At 39.7% G+C, this 20,915-nt stretch overlaps 1 protein-coding gene across 7 annotated transcripts in view; it reads right to left on the bottom strand.

The window, feature by feature from the left end:
* The window catches only part of LOC143299082 (neurobeachin-like), a 299,752-nt gene that overhangs the window by 189,302 nt on the left and 89,535 nt on the right, over window positions 1–20,915 (bottom strand). For 5 of the 7 annotated variants that reach the window (XM_076612191.1, XM_076612194.1, XM_076612195.1 and 2 more), the window contains 9 exons: window positions 16,648–16,788; window positions 15,999–16,199; window positions 14,961–15,545; window positions 12,278–12,404; window positions 10,285–10,393; window positions 9,171–9,337; window positions 8,705–8,829; window positions 8,088–8,231; window positions 1,680–1,831 (listed from right to left, as the gene is read on the bottom strand). In XM_076612191.1, the coding sequence (XP_076468306.1) occupies window positions 1,680–1,831; window positions 8,088–8,231; window positions 8,705–8,829; window positions 9,171–9,337; window positions 10,285–10,393; window positions 12,278–12,404; window positions 14,961–15,545; window positions 15,999–16,199; window positions 16,648–16,788 (1,751 nt within the window). The remainder of the gene's footprint in view (window positions 1–1,679; window positions 1,832–8,087; window positions 8,232–8,704; window positions 8,830–9,170; window positions 9,338–10,284; window positions 10,394–12,277; window positions 12,405–14,960; window positions 15,546–15,998; window positions 16,200–16,647; window positions 16,789–20,915) is intronic. The other 2 variants (XM_076612192.1, XM_076612196.1) reach the window with 1 other exon arrangement.

Below are 20,915 nucleotides of genomic sequence, written 5' to 3'. Positions count from 1 at the left end.
TGATGAATCAGTACATCCTGACTGGTACACACACACACACACACACACACACACACATATATATATATATATATATATATATATATATATTATATATATATGTGTGTACCAATCAGGATGATATATATATAAATAAATAAATATATATATATATATATATATATATATATATACCCATTTCATCGCAGCTCTGGAAACCAAGCAATCACACTGCCACACAGGGGCAAATATTTCTCCTGATGTTGTGTGTGTATAACGTGATGTCTGACCTACTGCACCTACCTGTCTAAACAGCTCCAGAGATACCAGCTTCTGTCGCCAAGTGTCCATGGACGTCTCTATACATACATGCATGCAGCTTGTGTTTAACACTAGTGCATGCACAAAATTCTACATGTTTAAGCTTGATAACTTGCGACTGAGAATATCAACAATGACAGAGAGAGAATGGGAGAAAAGAAAAAGAAATACAGAGAGTGACAGATAGTGAGGAAAAAAAGTGCTGATGACAAAGGACAAGGGAGGGACCATGACAAGACGGAAGACATAAAGCATGTCTAAGCACAGTAACAGGATGTAAGGAATGCACCACTCCTCACTGACAAATGAACACACACACAACAGGACCGTTATAACTAAAACCAGACATGTCCACCCAGACAAGGAAACAACTTCTTCCTAATATCCAATCAAATGATTTGGATGTTTGCATACTGAGAAGAAAAATTCCCACCAAAACGGAATGAAAGTTCTAGCTGTGTGGCTTAAAAAAAAAATGAAAGCTTTATAAATCCCACACAATCCTATGCAATGAATTATGACAAATCATCAAGGTGCACTTAAATTTAATACTGTTCAACAATTTCACACAGAATGGAAAGTAAAAAAGAGAGAACAATTTGTCTCTTAGTTTGAATCATGCATGTCTTGTCATACAATTACAAATCTCTAACTTACATACAACTGAATTTTGTATGTTTTCCCTGTCCTCACTTTCCTTCTTGACTTCTTACTCAGAAAGTTCTTTCTTCTTTTTTTTTATAATCAGTTTGATTTGGGTAGGTTATTCATCTTGTTATGTAATATCACCCTTCAAGGTTTTCTTTCTTTATGTGATTCATCACGTCATATTAATCTTCATGGCATGAATTTATTCATTCATTCTTTTACCAGTGAATGATGAACAAAGTCCAGTAATATGCAAGGGTAAAGATGTCCATCATCTGAAACTGGAGGCACTGATGATGAACAGATCTGAAAGGCTGTGGAATCCTTGTCAAAGTGGACATTTTCTTGGCACTTAAGACACACTTCCGTTACAAGACAAAGAATAAAAGATGTATGATTGGGAGAAAGTACTCCGAAATAAGATGAAGATCTGCACTGGTTTTCTTTTTTCTTTTTTTTTTTTTAAAATTAAAAAGGTATTGCTTCAGCAGCAAACGTACAAGTGTGTGTGTATTACTTCAGCAGCAAACGTACATGTGTGAGTTGTTGATCACCAAAAAAAAAAAAAAAAAGAATTTAAAGAAACAAAATATAAACAATGGAGTGCAGAGCTCCACCTTGGAACAAATGAGAGACAGAGACAGACAGACATAGAGAGAGAGAGGCAGAGACAGACAGAGAGAAAGAGAGAGAGAGAGAGAGAGGGAAAAAACAGAAGTACTCAAACTCACGTTCTGGTCCAACTTCTTGTTCTCCGGGTCCTCATCGTCCATTTCGAAGTAGAGTTCAGACTTGGTGATGGACATGGTCCCCTTCACATTCACCCCTGGCGCGATCAGCTTGCACGTGGTGGACAGCGCCACTGGACCTACACAATAGTGACCTGATACAAAGGTCATGACACACACCATCATCGTTAGGTTGCTGTCAGTCTTACGTTAAACTGGTGGGAGGGGGACATGGGGTGGGGGTGCAGGGGGGGAGTTGAAGCAGAGGCCAGGAAATGTTGGAGATGTAGCCCATGGACACAAAGGAAGAAGAAGAAGACTGTCAGGCTGCTATCAACCTTACGTTACACAGCAGTGTTTTTCAGAGAGCAGAGCCAATGCCGAAAAGTTACATTACAGTTACACTGTTTTTTGTTGTTGTTTTTCAGAACAGAAGCAAGGTGAACCCAGAAGATGTAGCCCCATGAACACAGAAAAAGAAGAAAAGAAATCAAATCATATTCTTTTTATTTCCCAAGCCAGCACCAAAGGTCACTGCAACAGTTTCAAAACAATCCTCTAGTTGTAGTACAGCGCTAAAATCATTAACAATGAAACACATGCAAGTACGTATCACAGGACAGGAACTGCACTTATAAAAAAAAACATAAACCAAACAACAACAAAAAAACAACAATCCCCTCCTCCCCTACCCTCAAGGAAACTAACAAACAAATAATTCAATTCAAACATTTTTTAATTGCAATTTCATGACTTTCAGTTTCAAAATAAGAAATAATATCTGGAAGTTTGGTTTTCTTTTATATTTACAGGAAAATGTCTGTCACGGACAATCATTTTGAAATGTTGAGTTCAGTATGGTTATTTAGTGTACTGCAACTGCACCCATGTACAAAGGGTAAAGCAGTTTTCATTACGATTTCCTATACCTGAACTCTACATGTGAGTACTGTGACAATACACCAAATAACTATACTATACCTGAACTCTACATGTGAGTACTGTGACAATACACCAAAGAACTATACTATACCTGAACTCTACATGTGAGTACTGTGACAATACACCAAAGAACTATACTATACCTGAACTCTACATGTGAGTACTGTGACAATACACCAAAGAACTATACTGAACTCTACATGTGAGTACTGTGACAATACACCAAATAACTATACTATACCTGAACTCTACATGTGAGTACTGTGACAATACACCAAATAACTATACTGAACTCTACATGTGAGTACTGTGACAATACACCAAATAACTATACTGAACTCTACATGTGAGTGCTGTGACAATACACCAAATAACTATACTTAACTCTACAAGTGAGTACTGTGACAATACACCAAATAACTATACTTAACTCTACAAGTGAGTACTGTGACAATACACCAAATAACTATACTTAACTCTACAAGTGAGTACTGTGACAATACACCAAATAACTATACTGAACTCTACATGTGAGTGCAGTGACAATACACCAAATAACCATACTTAACTCTACAAGTGAGTGCTGTGACAATACACCAAATAACTATACTGAACTCTACATGTGAGTGCAGTGACAAGACACCAAATAACTATACTGAACTCTACATCTGAGTGCAGTGACAATACACCAAATAACTATACTGAACTCTACAAGTGAGTACTGTGACAATACACCAAATAACTATACTGAACTCTACATGTGAGTACTGTGACAATACACCAAATAACTATACTGAACTCTACAAGTGAGTGCAGTGACAATACACCAGATAACTGTGCTGAACTCTACATGTGAGTACTGTGACAATACACCAAATAACTATACTGAACTCTACATCTGAGTACTATGACAATACACCAAATAACTATACTGAACTCTACATCTGAGTGCAGTGACAATACACCAAATAACTATACTTATCTCTACAAGTGAGTGCTGTGACAATACACCAAAAGGAGGAGTTTGTATTATACTCCATGTTTGGTGTTAAATATACTTACCATGTCAAACTGATGCAAACTAGGCCTATTGGTTTGCTCTGCTTGGCCAAATTTCGCGCGGCTAACAGTGAAAAGACGGGCCCACCGCTCTCAGCCAATCAAACGCCTCTAAAAACTATAAGCGCTTAATCATTCCTTTGGCCAAGGCTCTCCACGCCATCTTGTCAGGTTTACGCTCTGTCTCGTCTTACGCTTTTTTCGGCTGTTCAGCGTATCCTTTTGGCCTTATTTTGTTGCATGCGGCTTGTGTTTATTGTATTCTTACACTCTGTGTACTCGATTATGAACTCTACAAGTGAGTGCTGTGACAATACACCAAATAACTATACAGATCTCTACAAGTGAGTGCAGTGACAATACACCAAATAACTATAATGAACTCTACAAGTGAGTGCAGTGACAATACACCAAATAACTGTGCTGAACTCTACATCTGAGTGCAGTGACAATACACCTAATAACTGTGCTGAACTCTACATCTGAGTGCAGTGACAATACACCTAATAACTGTGCTGAACTCTACATCTGAGTGCAGTGACAATACACCTAATAACTGTGCTGAACTCTACATGTGAGTACTGTGACAATACACCAAATAACTATACTGAACTCTACATGTGAGTGCAGTGACAATACACCAAATAACAAAACTGAACTCTACATGTGAGTGCAGTGACAAGACACCAAATAACTATACTGAACTCTACAAGTGAGTGCTGTGACAATACACCAAATAACTATACTGAACTCTACAAGTGAGTGCAGTGACAATACACCAAATAACTATACTGAACTCTACATCTGAGTACTGTGACAATACAATAACTATACTGAACTCTACATGTGAGTACTATGACAATACACCAAATAACTATACTGAACTCTACATCTGAGTACTGTGACAATACAATAACTATACTGAACTCTACATCTGAGTACTATGACAATACACCAAATAAATACACTGAACTCTACAAGTGAGTGCAGTGACAGTACACCAAATAACTACACTGAACTCTAAAAGTGAGTGCAGTGACAATACACCTAATAAGTGTACCCAACTACATGTAAGTGCAGTGACAAAACACCAAATAAGTAAACTAACTCTTCATGTAAGTACAGAAAGAGAAAGAGAAAGAAAGAAAGAGAATGAATGTAAAAACATGGTCCCAAGTTCCTCTATTTTTTCCTCATAAAAACTCCTTTAGTTTCTTATGAGCCACAAAACATGACACTGTCAGAAACCATGACTAATTCCTGAGCGTGATGATGATCAATGATCTGTGACAGTGATGGCTGTGAAGATGATGATGACAAACGATGTTAGACAGAATGATGTTAATCCATAATGTTTTGACATCAATTCGCATAGCTGCATTCCACATTTGATTACTGTCACATGTATTTTATGTGAAATATCATTTTTGACTGTGAACAGAAGCCTTACTTAGTTGGCTTTTTGAGACCATCCCAGTGACAACTGTCCTGAAGCCCTTTTGGCTGAGAGAATGGGGATATAACTTGGTCATTTGTTAACAATCATTTCTCTTCTTAAATTAATGGCTTCCCTTTTACAAAGTTCATACATTAATTCTCTGTAACTGTACTTTTATTTATTTCAACTATGCATCTGAGATTCCATCTTCCATACATCCTCTTTTCTCCAGACCACCATGCAGGCCCTCCTCTCCTACCTTCTTGTTGGTATTATTTTTTAATAACATTGAAATGTGAAAATTAATATTTTAATCATGTGTATACAATCACCAGTATGTATGATGACAGGACATTAAACAGGATTCCTTTATTATCATTAAATCTTTCAAACTGATTGGTCAAATGCCAGTCTATCCATCTGGCCGACTTTCTGTTTGTCTCTGTACCGGTTTATTATTGTCAGGTTCCTTGCTGATTTTAAGCTTATTTTTGGACAGCTTTACGGTACCCTCTTGTGAGGATGTGGGTTATGGTAAATGTAGCATGATCAGTATTTACTTAATCTACCACTATAATTACTACTGCTATTTCTGCTAATCCTGTTGCTTCTGTTATAGTATCAGTACTGCGATGCCACTGTCAAAATATATCATTACTATTACCATAACTGTTTCAGCTACTACTGCTATGACCAAAATCTTATTCTTTACTATTCACATGTAAATGTGATGCAATACAATGTTATGTAATAAATGTACTGTTATGTAAGTAGTATATGCATCTTTGTAGTTATACTACAGCTTTCAATGTTGCCTTTTCTTTTCAGCTTGATACGGTTCTGAACCTTTTCTTTGCCTTAAACTGTGGGTGGGTGGGTGGGGAAGGGATGTGGGATGGGAGTGGTGGATTGTTTGTATGCCTGTATGTACAGACACAAAGGATTAGCCAGAGAAAATTCATGTCTAGTAACTTGGTATTAAAGAATGCCGAGTATGCAGAACAGCATGTTCTACAACCTGAGCACATGTCCATGATCATGCTTGCATGTTCATGTTTCCAAAGTTACATTATGGGTAAGATGAAAAGAATATAAAATCAATAACATGTCTTGCAAAATTATTTGTCCTGATAAAGCGCAGGTTCAAAATGAATGTTTAAAGTGTCCACAAGAGAGTCACAACCATCTGGTTTTGCCACTGATCAAAGGCTGCATGGATTACATTGAGAGTTTCTATTTCAGTCTGAAATCAATGTATTACCTCCACCATTACATATAAAACTTTAAAATTTGCCACTTTCCTCAACTTCCTTTCACCTGATTCCAGACTATGGTCTGAAGAATCTCACATGCCTGGTCAAGGGAAGCAACTCAGCATAACTTTTTTCCATTATTTTGTCAAAATAATGTAAAAATATCATCCGAAAAATTATTCTTTAAAAATTGGTACAGAGACAAATGACAGCACTTTCTCAACAGCCATTCATGTACATACACAACACTGAGGGATCAAAGACGAAACATAAAATCATGTGAAAAGAAAGCTAGAGACAGTGGAGACCAGAAAAAAGAAGTGGAAGGGGTAGCTGTTTTGGAAAGAGGTTTTAACACACTTCTGCCCGCGGATGTCAAACCTGCATCCATGGAGATTTAGGTTTGTCACCTGCAGACATAGTTTTGTGGTTCGTGTGGTCTACTTTCAGTTTTGGATGTGATTTAAGGGAAGAAACTCTTATTCAAACCAAATCAGAAGAGTTCGAACGAAGGGAAATTCAAGTTTCTTGTGTGTGATTTTGCAGCCAAAAAAGATGAGTTTTCAATGAAAATTTACTTTGGACGAGGCTGTCAAGGAAATCATGATGGACTCTTACAGTGAGGAGGAGAATGATGAATTGGAAAACGAAGTAGAGGAGGAAATTAGCGATAATTTTGTTAAACCGAGTGCAGAGGAAGGTGGAGAAGTGGCAAATGATTCAGGCTGCATGTCTTCTTTATAACTGTTGTGATATATTGTGCAAAAAAGCATGTTTTATGCATGTTTTTTTTTCTGTTTTCTTTTATTTTACCAATAATTTGTAATGACTTATTATAAATTTACTGCTTTTAAAGGCCTCAATACTACAGTTATTTTTTAATTAAAAAAAATGCCAAATTTGATCAAAATCCACCATATTTAAAGATTTTATGAGCATTTTTCTGACCATACCCTCTTGCATCATCACACTGGTAAAAATAACTTGGGCAAGGGCAGGCAACTCAACGTTAAAGGCTTGGGCAGAATAGTGTTAAGGCAATAACTGAAAGAGCCGAGTGTAGAATAAAACAACCCATCCACCCTGAGGAGAAATTTCATGCCCACAGAAAAAAAAAAGTTATTACACGTAATAACTGCCAACAGATGCCAAACTACCAAGCAACATACAGAAAATTGTATGTTATTACGCCTGGCTTACATCAGAGATTGACCCCTTGACTGCCATAGCATGAAGCACTTTCATCCAAAGTGATGTCACTGATGACATAAACAGACCTGGAAGGCTGAAAAGTCATAATTTTCATCTGCAGTGATCCAGACCATTTTCTAGGCAGACTGCTTTTGATGTTGATTTCTGACTTGAAAAAACACTTTCTAGGGGTTAACTGAAGGTTACAGGTGGGCTAACAGCAAAGTGAGAGCTGTATAATCAATGGTTTCTCCACTGCAATGGGAATTCATTTACAGCTTCATCTTGTGTGAAGGACTATGAGTCTCAAACTGGAGGCAAGATTTCACTGGATCTTCGTGCTGCAGCCTTGGGGACTAGTGTGCCTTTGGGGACCATCCCCGCCTCAACTGTCCTGAAGCCCTCTTGGCCGAGAGAGTGGGGATGTAACTTGATGGTCTTAGTCGGACACAACTGACAATCATACATATACATCACACATGAAAACTACACAGACATGCCAAACTACTGAGCAATATGCTGTCCTACCTGAGAACTCAGGTTCAAAGTCTTTCTCCTCCATCATGAGCTCTTCATCCGTGTAGTCGGTGATCTCCTTCTGCACCTTGCGCAGGTTGGTCAGGTGAGCATGGAACGCTTCACGGGCCTGGTTGATGGCGTCCTCTGTGGCACCTGTACACACACCAACACTGGTAAGCAGGTACTGTGTTATTTCTACTGCTGTTACTACAGACTCCTCCATATGAAATTCGGAATGCTCTTCCCCACGGACAGCGCCTCACCATAGTGCATTACCAACTTTTGCTTTCCTTCTTTCATGTTTGCAAGTGTCTGTTTTACTTTCACAGTGGATTTTTCAAATGAATTTTGCAAGGGACAACACTTACAGTGCCACAGGTTCTTTCAAGTGCACTAAGCGCAAGCTGTACATGAAACCTGTTTATCATCACATCTGAAAGAGTAGTACCTACACCACTACTCAGGTTCTAAGGGGAGCAGTAAACTTCCTGATCCATGTAGGACTGGTACCAGTGGACATTAAACTGTTCTCTTTCTGATACTGTGATTTTGTCTCCCCTCCCAAAAAAAAGGAATGGAGAAAGTTAATAAGTGAATGAGCAAATAAAACAAAATTGCAACCTTACCATGTTCGATGGCAGCCTTGAGTGTGGCCTCGGGGTGGGCGGAGCCCAGTGGGTTTCGCACCAATCGTCTGCGACGTCTGGAGTCATCCTCCCACACATCTAGCCTCCAGAAGTCACCATCAGCACTGTATTGACAGCAACGATACATATATATAGAAACATTACAGCACAATTACTCAATTTATACAATGAAAAACATCTATCTATCTATCTATCTATCTATATCTATTCATACACTTGTCTGTCTGTCAGTCGGTCTGGTCGGTCGGTCGGTCTGTCTGTCTGTCTATGTATACACACACACACAATTACTTACTTAATATATTATTCAATCAGTATTTCATCAGTATTTAATCAATATACTGTTCTTTGTTCTTTTAAGTATCATGTTCAGGGTCATTATTTCCCCAAATCTGTCCCCTAAAAAAAAAAACAACAACCAAGCACACAATCAAAAGGCCCCCACCTCCTTGTTCCCTGGCCCCAAGCGCCGTGCTTGTTGGTGAGGATGTTGATGACTTTCTCCTTCAGCTTGTAGGCCACTGTGTGGTCCCGCCGCTTGGCTGACTTGATGAGATGGTCACACAGCTTCTCCTCCTCACGCCTCTCCAGCATCAGCTGGGCTGACAGAGACTGAAACACACAGCCCCACACGTCAGAATGTCCAGTGTACTGCTCACAGCAACACACAGCCACATGTCAAAGCGTCTATAGGAAACAGCTCACAGCAACCCACAGCCATTTTTCAAAATGTCTATAGGGTACTGCTCACAGCAATATACAGCAACACACACCATCGTGTCAAAGTGTTTACTGGGTACTGCTCACATCAACATACAGCCACATGTCAAAGTTTCTACAGCCTACTGCTCACAGTCAAGTGAGTAGCAGGTGACAGTAATGATGAACGCTAAGTGCTTTTTACGACACAATACAGTATCACGTTATTAATTCCTCAAAGGGGAAACTTTTGTGTCTGCTCAAACACATCAAGAGTCACATAAATGCCAAGAACATACAGGCATAAACACATTTTTTGATGATAAGAATAGCACAACAATTCAAAATGATTCATATCTTTTATGACACAGACACACACAAACATTTATGCACATGCTCACATGCACACATTTGCACGCCCACCCACTTAATTTCTCTAAGTGAGACGATAAAGTTATTTCTATTACGTTTCTGACAATCACACTCACTCTTCCCCCATTTTTTCTCAATGAACATCACTTTCAGAATAGATATCATCAAACTGAGGAATGACAGACAAATCGATAAATGAACCATGTGCCATCCCTGCCCCTCCCCCAACACACACACACACACACACACTTTGGCTCTTGAAACATCATTGTTCCGGAACAGACATAAAACTTAAGAATAAGATGGAAAATCATGACATAAAAAAGCAACATAGCATCATAAAAATGCCACAATAACAGGAACAACTAAACTGACATGAGGAAAAGCGAGGGTAGAAAGAAACCCAAAACAAGAGAAACACACACACACACACACACACACACACACACACACACACACACACATACAGAGGTTACAAACAAACATACCTCAAAGTCAGCATGTTTCTGCACATCCTCAGCTCGCATGCGGTTCAGAATAAACTCGGCCTCATTGGCCACCCGCACTATATGGTCCCTTGTTGCATGGGCCAGCAACCTGAAACACAACCACAATCAGTGCACACTACTGAAAAACATAACAGCCTCTGTAACAGCAGTGAGATATAAAGCTTTGCAGTTGAGGGAGACAGCAAAATTGTGACATTTATGAGCATTTCTTGTCAGTCTGCTATTTAAAAAGCAACTATAACTATATTCTGTAACATGATATCGTCACCCTATCATATGAATAAACCATGTGATTCTGAAAAAGCAGTGAGAAACAGTGAAGAGACAAAAGACAAAAAAGCTGTCTTCTTTTTTTCTATTTCCACAGAAACCATCTATGACAAAACTTAACAATCATAATCATCCCAAACTAAGAAAATAACACAGACAACAGTCCTGTCTACCCCAAAGTTGTTGTATCAGTACTCTGCTCCCCAGTACTTTTCTGAATCTGACCAGACTTTCATGAACACTGAATTAGCAAACAGCACCATACGAGGTGACTACCTTCCTTTCCAGCTTTAAACATGGTCACAATATTTCTGCTGCAGTTGCAAACAGTGGGTTCAGTTTTGTGCACCATCCACTGACTGTGCCTCTCACAGTCATTCTACCCTCAAAAACAGAGTATGGCTGCCTACATGGCGGGGTAAAAATGGTCATACACATAAATGCCCACTCGTGTACATGCGAGTGAACATGGGAGTTGCAGCCCATGAAGAAGAAGACGACGACGAAGACAGTCATTCTGACTGCCAAGTTCACAAAAGAAATCCAACTTGCCTATCGTGGACAAAATGGACACTTTTTGATGATGGCAGTAAATTCAGGCATTCTTATTAATACAAACTGATGATACTCTGCTTTTGTTTGACTGCTTTTGAAGTTTACTTCCCCTGAAAAACTGTAGCTTCTGCCACCTCAACAATGGTTTCATGAGCATGATTCTCCATCAACATTTGGGATGCGTAAAGCTGAAATAGTGTCCACGATCTAAAACCAAAATCACCACAATACAACAGATGGCAGTTACCACAGCCCACTCTTGAAAGCACAGCAGCTTTACATTACAAAGTCACCATGATACTACATATAACTATCACAGGGACAGACAGACATAGGTACACTGCACAGTAACTTTACACTTCATGACACTACAGAGGATAACTAACACAGGTAGAGAGAGACACAGGTACACTGCACAGTAACTTTACACTTCATAATACAGAAGATAACTAACACAGGTAGAGAGAGACATAGGTACACTGCACAGTAACTTTACACTTCATGACACTACAGAGGATAACTATCACAGGTAGAGAGAGACACAGGTACACTGCACAGTAACTTTGCACTTCATGACACTACAGAGGATAACTATCACAGGCACAGACAGACACAGGTACACTGCACAGTAACTTGGCACTTCATAACAATAAAGAAGATAACTAACACAGGTAGAGACAGACACAGGTAAACTGCATAGTAACTTTACACTTCATGACACTACAGAGGATAACTATCACAGGTAGAGAGAGACACAGGTACACTGCACAGTAACTTTACACTTCATGACACTACAGAGGATAACTATCACAGGTAGAGAGAGACATAGGTACACTGCACAGTAATTTTACACTTCATGACACTACAGAGGACAACTATCGCAGGTAGAGACAGACACAGGTACACTGCACAGTAACTTTACACTTCATGACACAACAGAGGATAGCTATCACAGGCACAGAGAGACACAGGTACACTGCACAGTAACAGGTACACTGCACAGTAACTTGGCACTTCATGACATTACAGAGGATAACTTGTATCACAGGCAGAGAGAGACACAGGTACACTGCACAGTAACTTAACACTTCATGACATTACAGACAACACAGGTAGAGACAGACACAGGTACACGCAGACCCCTCACCTGCCCTCGTTGACCAGCTCAATGAAGGCCAGACCGGCGTGTTTCTGCAGGGAGTTCTGCCACTCCTGGGAACACAGCAACATCACCAGCTCCACCACAGAGGTACTCTGCTTCAGCGTCACCAAACCTGACATCCAATAACACAGTGTTAAAAAAATCATTTCTACATCCATGACAGCATGACTAAGACAAAACAACAAAGATAAACACATTCTTTATGAGCAAATAACTTCCGTGTTGCTTAACCTGACACAACCTCAGTGTTATAATAATCATTTTTACACTTACGACAGCTTGACTGAGATAAAATATGGATAAGCATATTCTTAATGGACAGTTAACTTTAGTTTCACCAGATCTGATGACATATAACCCACTGTTACAAAAAATTGTTATCAATTTTACATTTATGACAGCTTGAATGAGACAAAAATAATATGGAAAACTTAAGCGTCACCAAACCTGACACCCAGAACCACAGTGTTAATAAAATCATTTCCACATTTACGACAGCTTAACCGAAACAAAACAAGGATAAATATATTCTTTACAGACGAGTGACTTCAGTGTCACCAATAGTCAATGCCACAGTGTTACAGAAACATTTTGAAAGTGTATACATTCATGAAAGGATCTACATCAAAAATATCTTGACCAACACTAAACAATAAAGAAAAAAGTATTTCTAATTGACAAGTAACTTCAATCACATGCGTTGGGTTACGCTGCTGGTCAGGCATCTGCTTGGCAGATGTGGTGTAGCGTATATGGATTTGACCGAACGCAGTGACACCTCCTTGAGCTACTGATACTGATACTGTAAAAAATTAAAAAGGGTCCACATCTGGACCAACACAAAAACAATTAGGATAACAGTATTCTTAATTAACTGAAAAGTAACTTTCATCTCACTGTTTTAAAAAAAAAAATTTTTTTAGAAAGAGTCTACACTGATGACAGCTTCACAAATACAAAACAATTAGGATAAATATATTCTTAACTGACAAGTAACTTCGATCTTGCACAGGTGACACTGTTGTTCAGATCATGATCATCTTTCAACAGATACAACAGCAAAGAGTTCCAAAACATGAGGCGTTGATCTGAAAGTCAGGCACTGTCTGGTCAATCATGGATAGACATCTTTGTCTTACATCACACAATGTGCAGATCCTGAGAGTGTCTGAACAAAAAGATCTATGTGCTGTACAGACCATGTAATCCATGTTGGCATTCATGGCCTTATTCATTCAAAAAGGTATCAGGGCTGAAACTTTCTTAACTATGTGTTTTTCTTTGCATTCACTTACATGCAAAGTGAAGGAAGTGATAAGCATTGGTTTGAACTACAAACTCTTTCACCCAGCAACACATCCACTTAGTCATTTCAGCAACCAATCATCCCTCTCACCCAGCAACACATCCACTATGTCGTTTCAGTGACCAACCATCTTCTCACCCAGCAACACATCCACTATGTCGTTTCAGTGACCAACCATCCCTCTCACCCAGCAACACATCCACTATGTCGTTTCAGTGACCAACCATCCTTCTCACCCAGCAACACATCCACTATGTCGTTTCAGTGACCAACCATCCTTCTCACCCAGCAACACATCCACTATGTCGTTTCAGTGACCAACCATCTCTCACCCAGCAACACATCCACTATGTCGTTTCAGTGACCAACCATCCCTCTCACCCAGCAACACATCCACTATGTCATTTCAGTGACCAATCATCCTTCTCACCCAGCAACACATCCACTAGGTCATTTCAGCGACCAACCATCCTTCTCACCCAGCAACACATCCACTATGTCAATTCAGTGACCAACCATCCCTCTCACCCAGCAACACATCCACTATGTCGTTTCAGTGACCAACCAACCCTCTCACCCAGCAACACATCCACTATGTCGTTTCAGTGACCAACCAACCCTCTCACCCAGCTACACACATCGACTAGTGTCGTTTCAGCGACCAACCAACCCTCTCACCCAGCAACACACATCCACTGTGTCGTTTCAGTGACCAACCAACCTTCTCACCCAGCTACACACATCGACTTAGTCGTTTCAGTGACCAGACCAACCCTCTCACCCAGCTACACACATCGACTGTGTCGTTTCAGCGACCGACCAACCCTCTCACCAGCTACACACACATCGACTGTGTCGTTTCAGTGACGGACCAACCCTCTCACCCAGCTACACACACATCGACTGTGTCGTTTCAGTGACCTGACCAACCCTCTCACCCAGCTACACACACATCGACTGTGTCGTTTCAGTGACTGACCAACCCTCTCACCCAGCTACACACACATCAACTGTGTCGTTTCAGTGACCGACCAACCCTCTCACCCAGCTACACACACATCGACTGTGTCGTTTCAGTGACTGACCAACCCTCTCACCCAGCTACACACACATCGACTGTGTCGTTTCAGTGACTGACCAACCCTCTCACCCAGCTACACACACATCGACTGTGTCGTTTCAGTGACCGACCAACCCTCTCACCCAGCTACACACACATCGACTGTGTCGTTTCAGTGACCGACCAACCCTCTCACCCAGCTACACACACATCGACCTTGTCGTTTCAGTGACTGACCAACCCTCTCACCCAGCTACACACACATCGACTGTGTCGTTTCAGTGACCGACCAACCCTCTCACCTCCAATCAGCAGCTCCTGCCCGTGGGAGCCGATCAGGGTCTTTGACAGGAAGGGAGCGAAGTCCACAAACACCTCCCGCAGCAGTGGTGCTACCGAGCCCAGCGCCCGCTCCAGACGCTGGGTGAGGGAACCCCCGTCCACGGGCAAGGTGTGCAGGTGGTCGGGGATGTCCGGGTGGGCCAGGTCCAGGTGAGCCGGTTTGGGGGTGTCGCTGTGCCCCGCCCCTTCCGCCGCTTTCTGGCTGACCGAGATGGAGGCGATGGGTTGGTTGCTGCTTCCCTCCGCTTCCTCCCTCTCCTCCAGCCTGTCTTTCACCATGCTGCTGTTGTCTTCCGCGCCGTCTTCTGCTCCGTCTTCTTCTTCTCCTTTCTCGTCCTTCTTTGCCTTTCCTTTGTCTGCTTTGTCTTCCTCCTCCTCCTCCTCCTTCCCGCTGTCTTCTTTAGGTTGGATTTTTGTGGCCTGATCATCTGATGTTTCTTTTGATTCGTCTTTTGATTCAGTCTCCCCTGCAGTTTCTGTGGTGCTGGAGGGGTCATCGGTGGTTATGGATTCTGATATGTCGTTGTCCGTTTGAGGCGTCTCTTCTGAAAATATGGCATGAGTCATTTGTGATTTCTGTACCTTTCAAGTTCCTGGAACCAAAATATATTCAGAAGGCACACAGACTGAAAAACTGATTCAACTGTTTGAAATAAATTGACACTTCAGTGTGTTACGTTTCTTTCACAAGTCTTATTGACACAAAGAACAAACATTCACACACACACATTCATGCTCTCTCTCTCTCTCTCTCTCTCTCTCTCTCTCTCTCACACACACACACACACACACACACACTCAAGAGTCTCACACACACACACACACACACACACACACACACACACAGAGTCTCACACACACACACAGTCACACACACATACAGTCACACACACACACACATAATCACACACCCACCCACGCACACACCCATCAACCCCCCTGCACCTCCCACACACCCACACACACACACATTCACCCCTCCTCTGTTCCAGCCTCACCATCTGCACTGTCTGTCTTGTCATCTGTCTTGTCATCTGTCTTGTCCTCTGCCTTGTCATCTGCCTTGTCCCCGTCAGCAGCAGCAGCAGCAACAACACTGGCGTCGCCTGCACCATCTGCAGTCACTGCCACCTGACTTCCTGCCATCTTCTCTGTGCTGCCCTCACCATCCCCATGCCCCACCTCTCCTTCACTGCCTCCTGCCAACCCCATCATCATCATCATCACTAAATATCATCACCATTATCATCATCACAATCATCACTAAATATCATCATCAAACATCATCATCACTAAATATCATCACTACCATTATCATCATCACTAAATATCATCATCAAACATCAGCATCACTAAATATTACTATCATCATCAAACACCATCATCATCACTAAATATTATCATCATCATCATCACTAAATACCACTGTCATCAAACAATGAAACATCATCATCACTGAATAACTTCCGACAGTGTAAGGGTGCACAATGCAATGCTAAACGCTTGCTTGCAATCCAAGTTATCTATACAAGACATACATGCATACTGTAAACACACTGGCAATTGCTGACAACAGTACAACAGTACACCAGTATGATGCTAAACCCTTTGTTTGCAATCCACATTGACTCTACAAGACATACATACTTTCTTCAGAGCTGGCTGAGCCATTTTCTGCTGGGGTGTCTGTCTCTTTCTTCTCTGCATCCTTCTCCTCTGTGTCTTTTTCCTCTGCATCTTTCTTGTCTGTGGCCGTCACTCCTTCCTCCTCATCAGCCTTGCTGCCTTCTGTACAGAGGGAACGTATGGAGGTCAGTGTCATGGCCACAGTAAATACAGTATCTCGTCTCTCACTTGTCCATTTTCTACTTGTGACACACAGAGATATATATATATATCTAATTATCTCTTTCTAGACATACGTACATACATGCACACACACGCACATACACACATATATTTCCCCCCCACTATTTTCAATCCAAGTCAATTAAATAAATCTAAATAAATAATGAATAATAGAGGAGAAGAAAATGTTGGAAGATGATATAAATCCTTCAAAGACAGTAATTGGGGTCCATTGGAATTTTCTTTGAGAGCCAACTGTATGCCTGAAATGACTGCTATTTAACTGGCATTTGTAACCTCCCTTGCATCCTTTTCCGATTCCCAAGCATATGGTGCAAGGACAAATCATTTACAAGCAGTAAAGTATAAAGTTAACAGCAATACACACATCTTTGTACAAAGATATGTGTGCTCACTTGTAATCTCTTTCACACACACACACACACACACACACACACACACACACACACACACACACAGTTCCCATAGTGAATACATACATGAAGGGATACAAACAGTATTTCAATACAAGGATTAGCAATACAATTCTTATTTTACATGTTGTTTTTATAGTTATTGTCAATGTTCAATGCAACTCCAGTCACATTGTCACTTTCATTATTTGATGGTATCAACAATCTCTTTTCATAAAGCAACAGACAGACATTTGAAATCAGCATAGCTATGTTTATCTGGATAGGTAATAATCATTTAGAGTAAGTATCCTAAGGGGACTTCATCCACCCATAAGTATAATGGTTCAAACATCAATACTGAATGTGAAGAATAAGTGTAATAACAACATACAGCAGACATTAAAAACACTGTAAAGAAAACATTTAGAAATCATTGTTGGTAATAGTTCAGAACTGTGGCATAAATACATTATTTTTAAACAAAAATAATCATATCAAATCAAATATGGAAGAATACTCACACAGGCTAATATTTATGAAAAAAAATATGCTCAAATAATAAAATTGGGATTTATAATTCAAGCACAGATTTTTATGAACTAAAACAATAGAAATGAAACTCTAATCATAAAAAGTCATAATAAAAATGTTCACAAGAAAATATGTGTGCCTGAAGTATTAAAAAAAAACCCCACAGATTAGACTTTCAGATGTGTAGATAGTAGAGCAATACCAAATACAATTTTTACTAGTGTCTGTGTAATTTGATTGACACAATAAAGTATACTATATTCGCTTCAAATTATGCATTTATTACTTCCTACCAGGAGAAACAAAACATTTTTTTAATCAGTAAAAAGAACTAGGTGAATCATTTACACCTTCAGACAATACTGAAAATGATAACTTTTAAACACATACTTCTTATTATCTTTCTGCATTCATAGACTGCACCTCCCATGTTAACATATGTGACCGTTTTTATCCCACCAGGTAGGCAGCCACTCACTGTTTTCAGGGGTGAATAAATAATAAAATCAAGGAATTTAATGAACATCATCATCAACATTAAAGAAGCTGATCAAACCTAAACACAGAACTACTCTTGCAAACTTCCTATCACTTATGGGCTCCATCTGCCTCTGGCCTGTGCTGGATGATATTCTGACAATCAAAACCATAATGTGATAATGCTACAAATACTCTGACAATCACCACCATCATGCTACAAATACTCTGACAATCACCACCATAATGCTACAAATACTTTGACAATCAAAACCATAATGCTACAAATACTCTGACAATCAAAACCATAATGCTACAAATACTCTGACAATCACAACCATAATGCTACAAACACTGGAATCACCTTTACTATCAAAGTTCATGTGTATCAAAATGAGCAACAGTTGTGTATTCGCCTGTTTTCTTCAGACACAATAAAATAAACATCACTAAACCATTAATACTTGTGTCATTTGACAGTGCACAAGAACCTCTGCATCAATTTAAATCAGTTTGGTAGTTATCATATGATGTAAAAATGTAATCATAATGATAACACAACGGCATCAAAGAGAATTTGTAATGCAAAAACTATGAAAGAAGTAATATTCTGCCTTTTTACAATAAACCATCCGCAGAATGATAATTATTCAAGTTGGTACAAAGATGTACACAAAAAGAGGAAACTATAACAATAAGCTACTATATTGACAGAGATAATGTTCTGTAAAAAAAAAAAAAAAGAGCTTATTTCATGTTTTGTCCCCATTTTAATATATTCTGCTTATAGTTCAAACTCATTATGAACATCTCAATCATGGCATGATGGCACTTTTTCTTTTTAATGTTGCTTTTTATTGTTTCAGGTACGAACTGGATCAGTTTCTTTGTGCTAAAATATCACATCAATATATCTACACATGGACCATTACACATCATCTTGGTGTACATACAATACATTTCTCTGTGAATGTTTTTAAGAAAGGGGTTGGGTTTTTTACGCATATAAAATGTAGAAATGACATTTCAGAGTCCATGACTGATCACAGTTCACCACTATCATTTATCTTCACAAAAATATCATTTCAAACTCCTGTGATCCAACAAGCTGTATAATACATGATAGGAAGAGAACCTACAACATCAGGAAGAAAATACCAGACACTGAATAACAACAGACACAACAGTTATTTGAGAATTTGACAGCAAACTGACACAAACTGATAAAAAAAAATTATGACAAAAAACAAAAAACGAAACAAAGTACCAGACTTTCTGATTAAAAATGAACTACAGTGCAGAAAACTCAGACTGACACAGAGCTGTAATATCTTTAAGCAATGATGTAACTATGAAGGTAACAAAATAAAACAAAACAAAACCAAAAAAAAATCACAATTTTTTTTTCTCCTTCTGTTTGCATAGCCAACAGCCATTTGCTGATGACAGCTGTGACTGTAACAAGCTCAGTATTTTCACATTTCCGTAAAAAACAACAACTGAGCTCTGAGCTCTTGACACCGATTACAAGATAATCATGTGTATATTTGGTCTTCTGCATTCATATAAATACATATGGAAAGGATTCAGGCATAAGCAGGTCTGCGTATATGCTGAATCCAAAGGTTGAAAAAAACAAAAACCATCATTCACCGATGGATATTGCCGCAATTAGCACCCAGCACATTTGGATTAGCAGTATACAGTTCTGGACACTCAGCTATTATGCCTAATCCTATTATTTTCTTCCACAAAAATAAGTCTGAATAAAAATGTTCACAAATAAATGCTGAGTCCATTTTTATCCCTCCATATTAATAATCAATAAAAAGATGAATGTAGCAACAGAAAATCACCTTTTCAGTTCATATAACACTGTCATTTGTGCAGAGAAATTCCATAATCAGATGACAACATTCAATTATTCAGAAACAACAACAAGAACAGCAACATGTCAAAAGATCCTGAAAAAAAAAAAAATCAACAAATAAGAACCATCAAGATTTTGCATGTGGACACATCAACACTATGATAAACTCACCTAAACAATAACAAAGCAACAATTTAAATCACAACAAATTCTGCACACAACAAATTCCAGTAAGAACAGAGAGACAAGAAGCAACAACAAAGCATGAAATCAACGTCAAGCCAAGTGGGGAAAAAGAATGAAAACAAAAGAGAAAAAAACAAACAAAAAAAACAGCCATGGTGCTAAAGCAACAGGAGCGGACAACCTGAGACAACATGGGCATCCAGGCACTCCCAGCTGCTAGCAGCCATTTGAACCAGGATGCTGTCGCACAAGTTGTCCTCAGCAACCAAGGAGGCACGACACACAGTGCTGGGCAGTGACGGGCCCACATCCAGTCCCTCACCCTTCTCCTCCGTCCCCACTCCTGGCTCTTCCTTCTGCTGCTCTTCCGCCCCACTGTCTTTGCTGGTCTTCTCTTCCTTTCTGTCCTTCCCTTCCGGTGCTTTGTTCGCTTCACTTGCTCCGTCATTCTTCGTCTTCCCCTCTTCTTCTTCTTCTTTTTTGTCCTTCACTTCTGGTTCTTCCTTCTCTTCTTTCTCTTTCGTCTTGTCTTTGTCCATCTCTCCCTCCTTCTTGTCCTTCCTGCCCTCTTCTTCCTTCTGCTCTGA

This window comes from Babylonia areolata, chromosome 24, assembly GCF_041734735.1.
Source record: "Babylonia areolata isolate BAREFJ2019XMU chromosome 24, ASM4173473v1, whole genome shotgun sequence".
NCBI classification, from domain to species: Eukaryota; Metazoa; Mollusca; class Gastropoda; order Neogastropoda; family Buccinidae; genus Babylonia; species Babylonia areolata.
The sequence above is the reverse complement of the archived record's forward strand: the minus strand, read 5'-3'. Positions and strand labels throughout refer to the sequence as shown.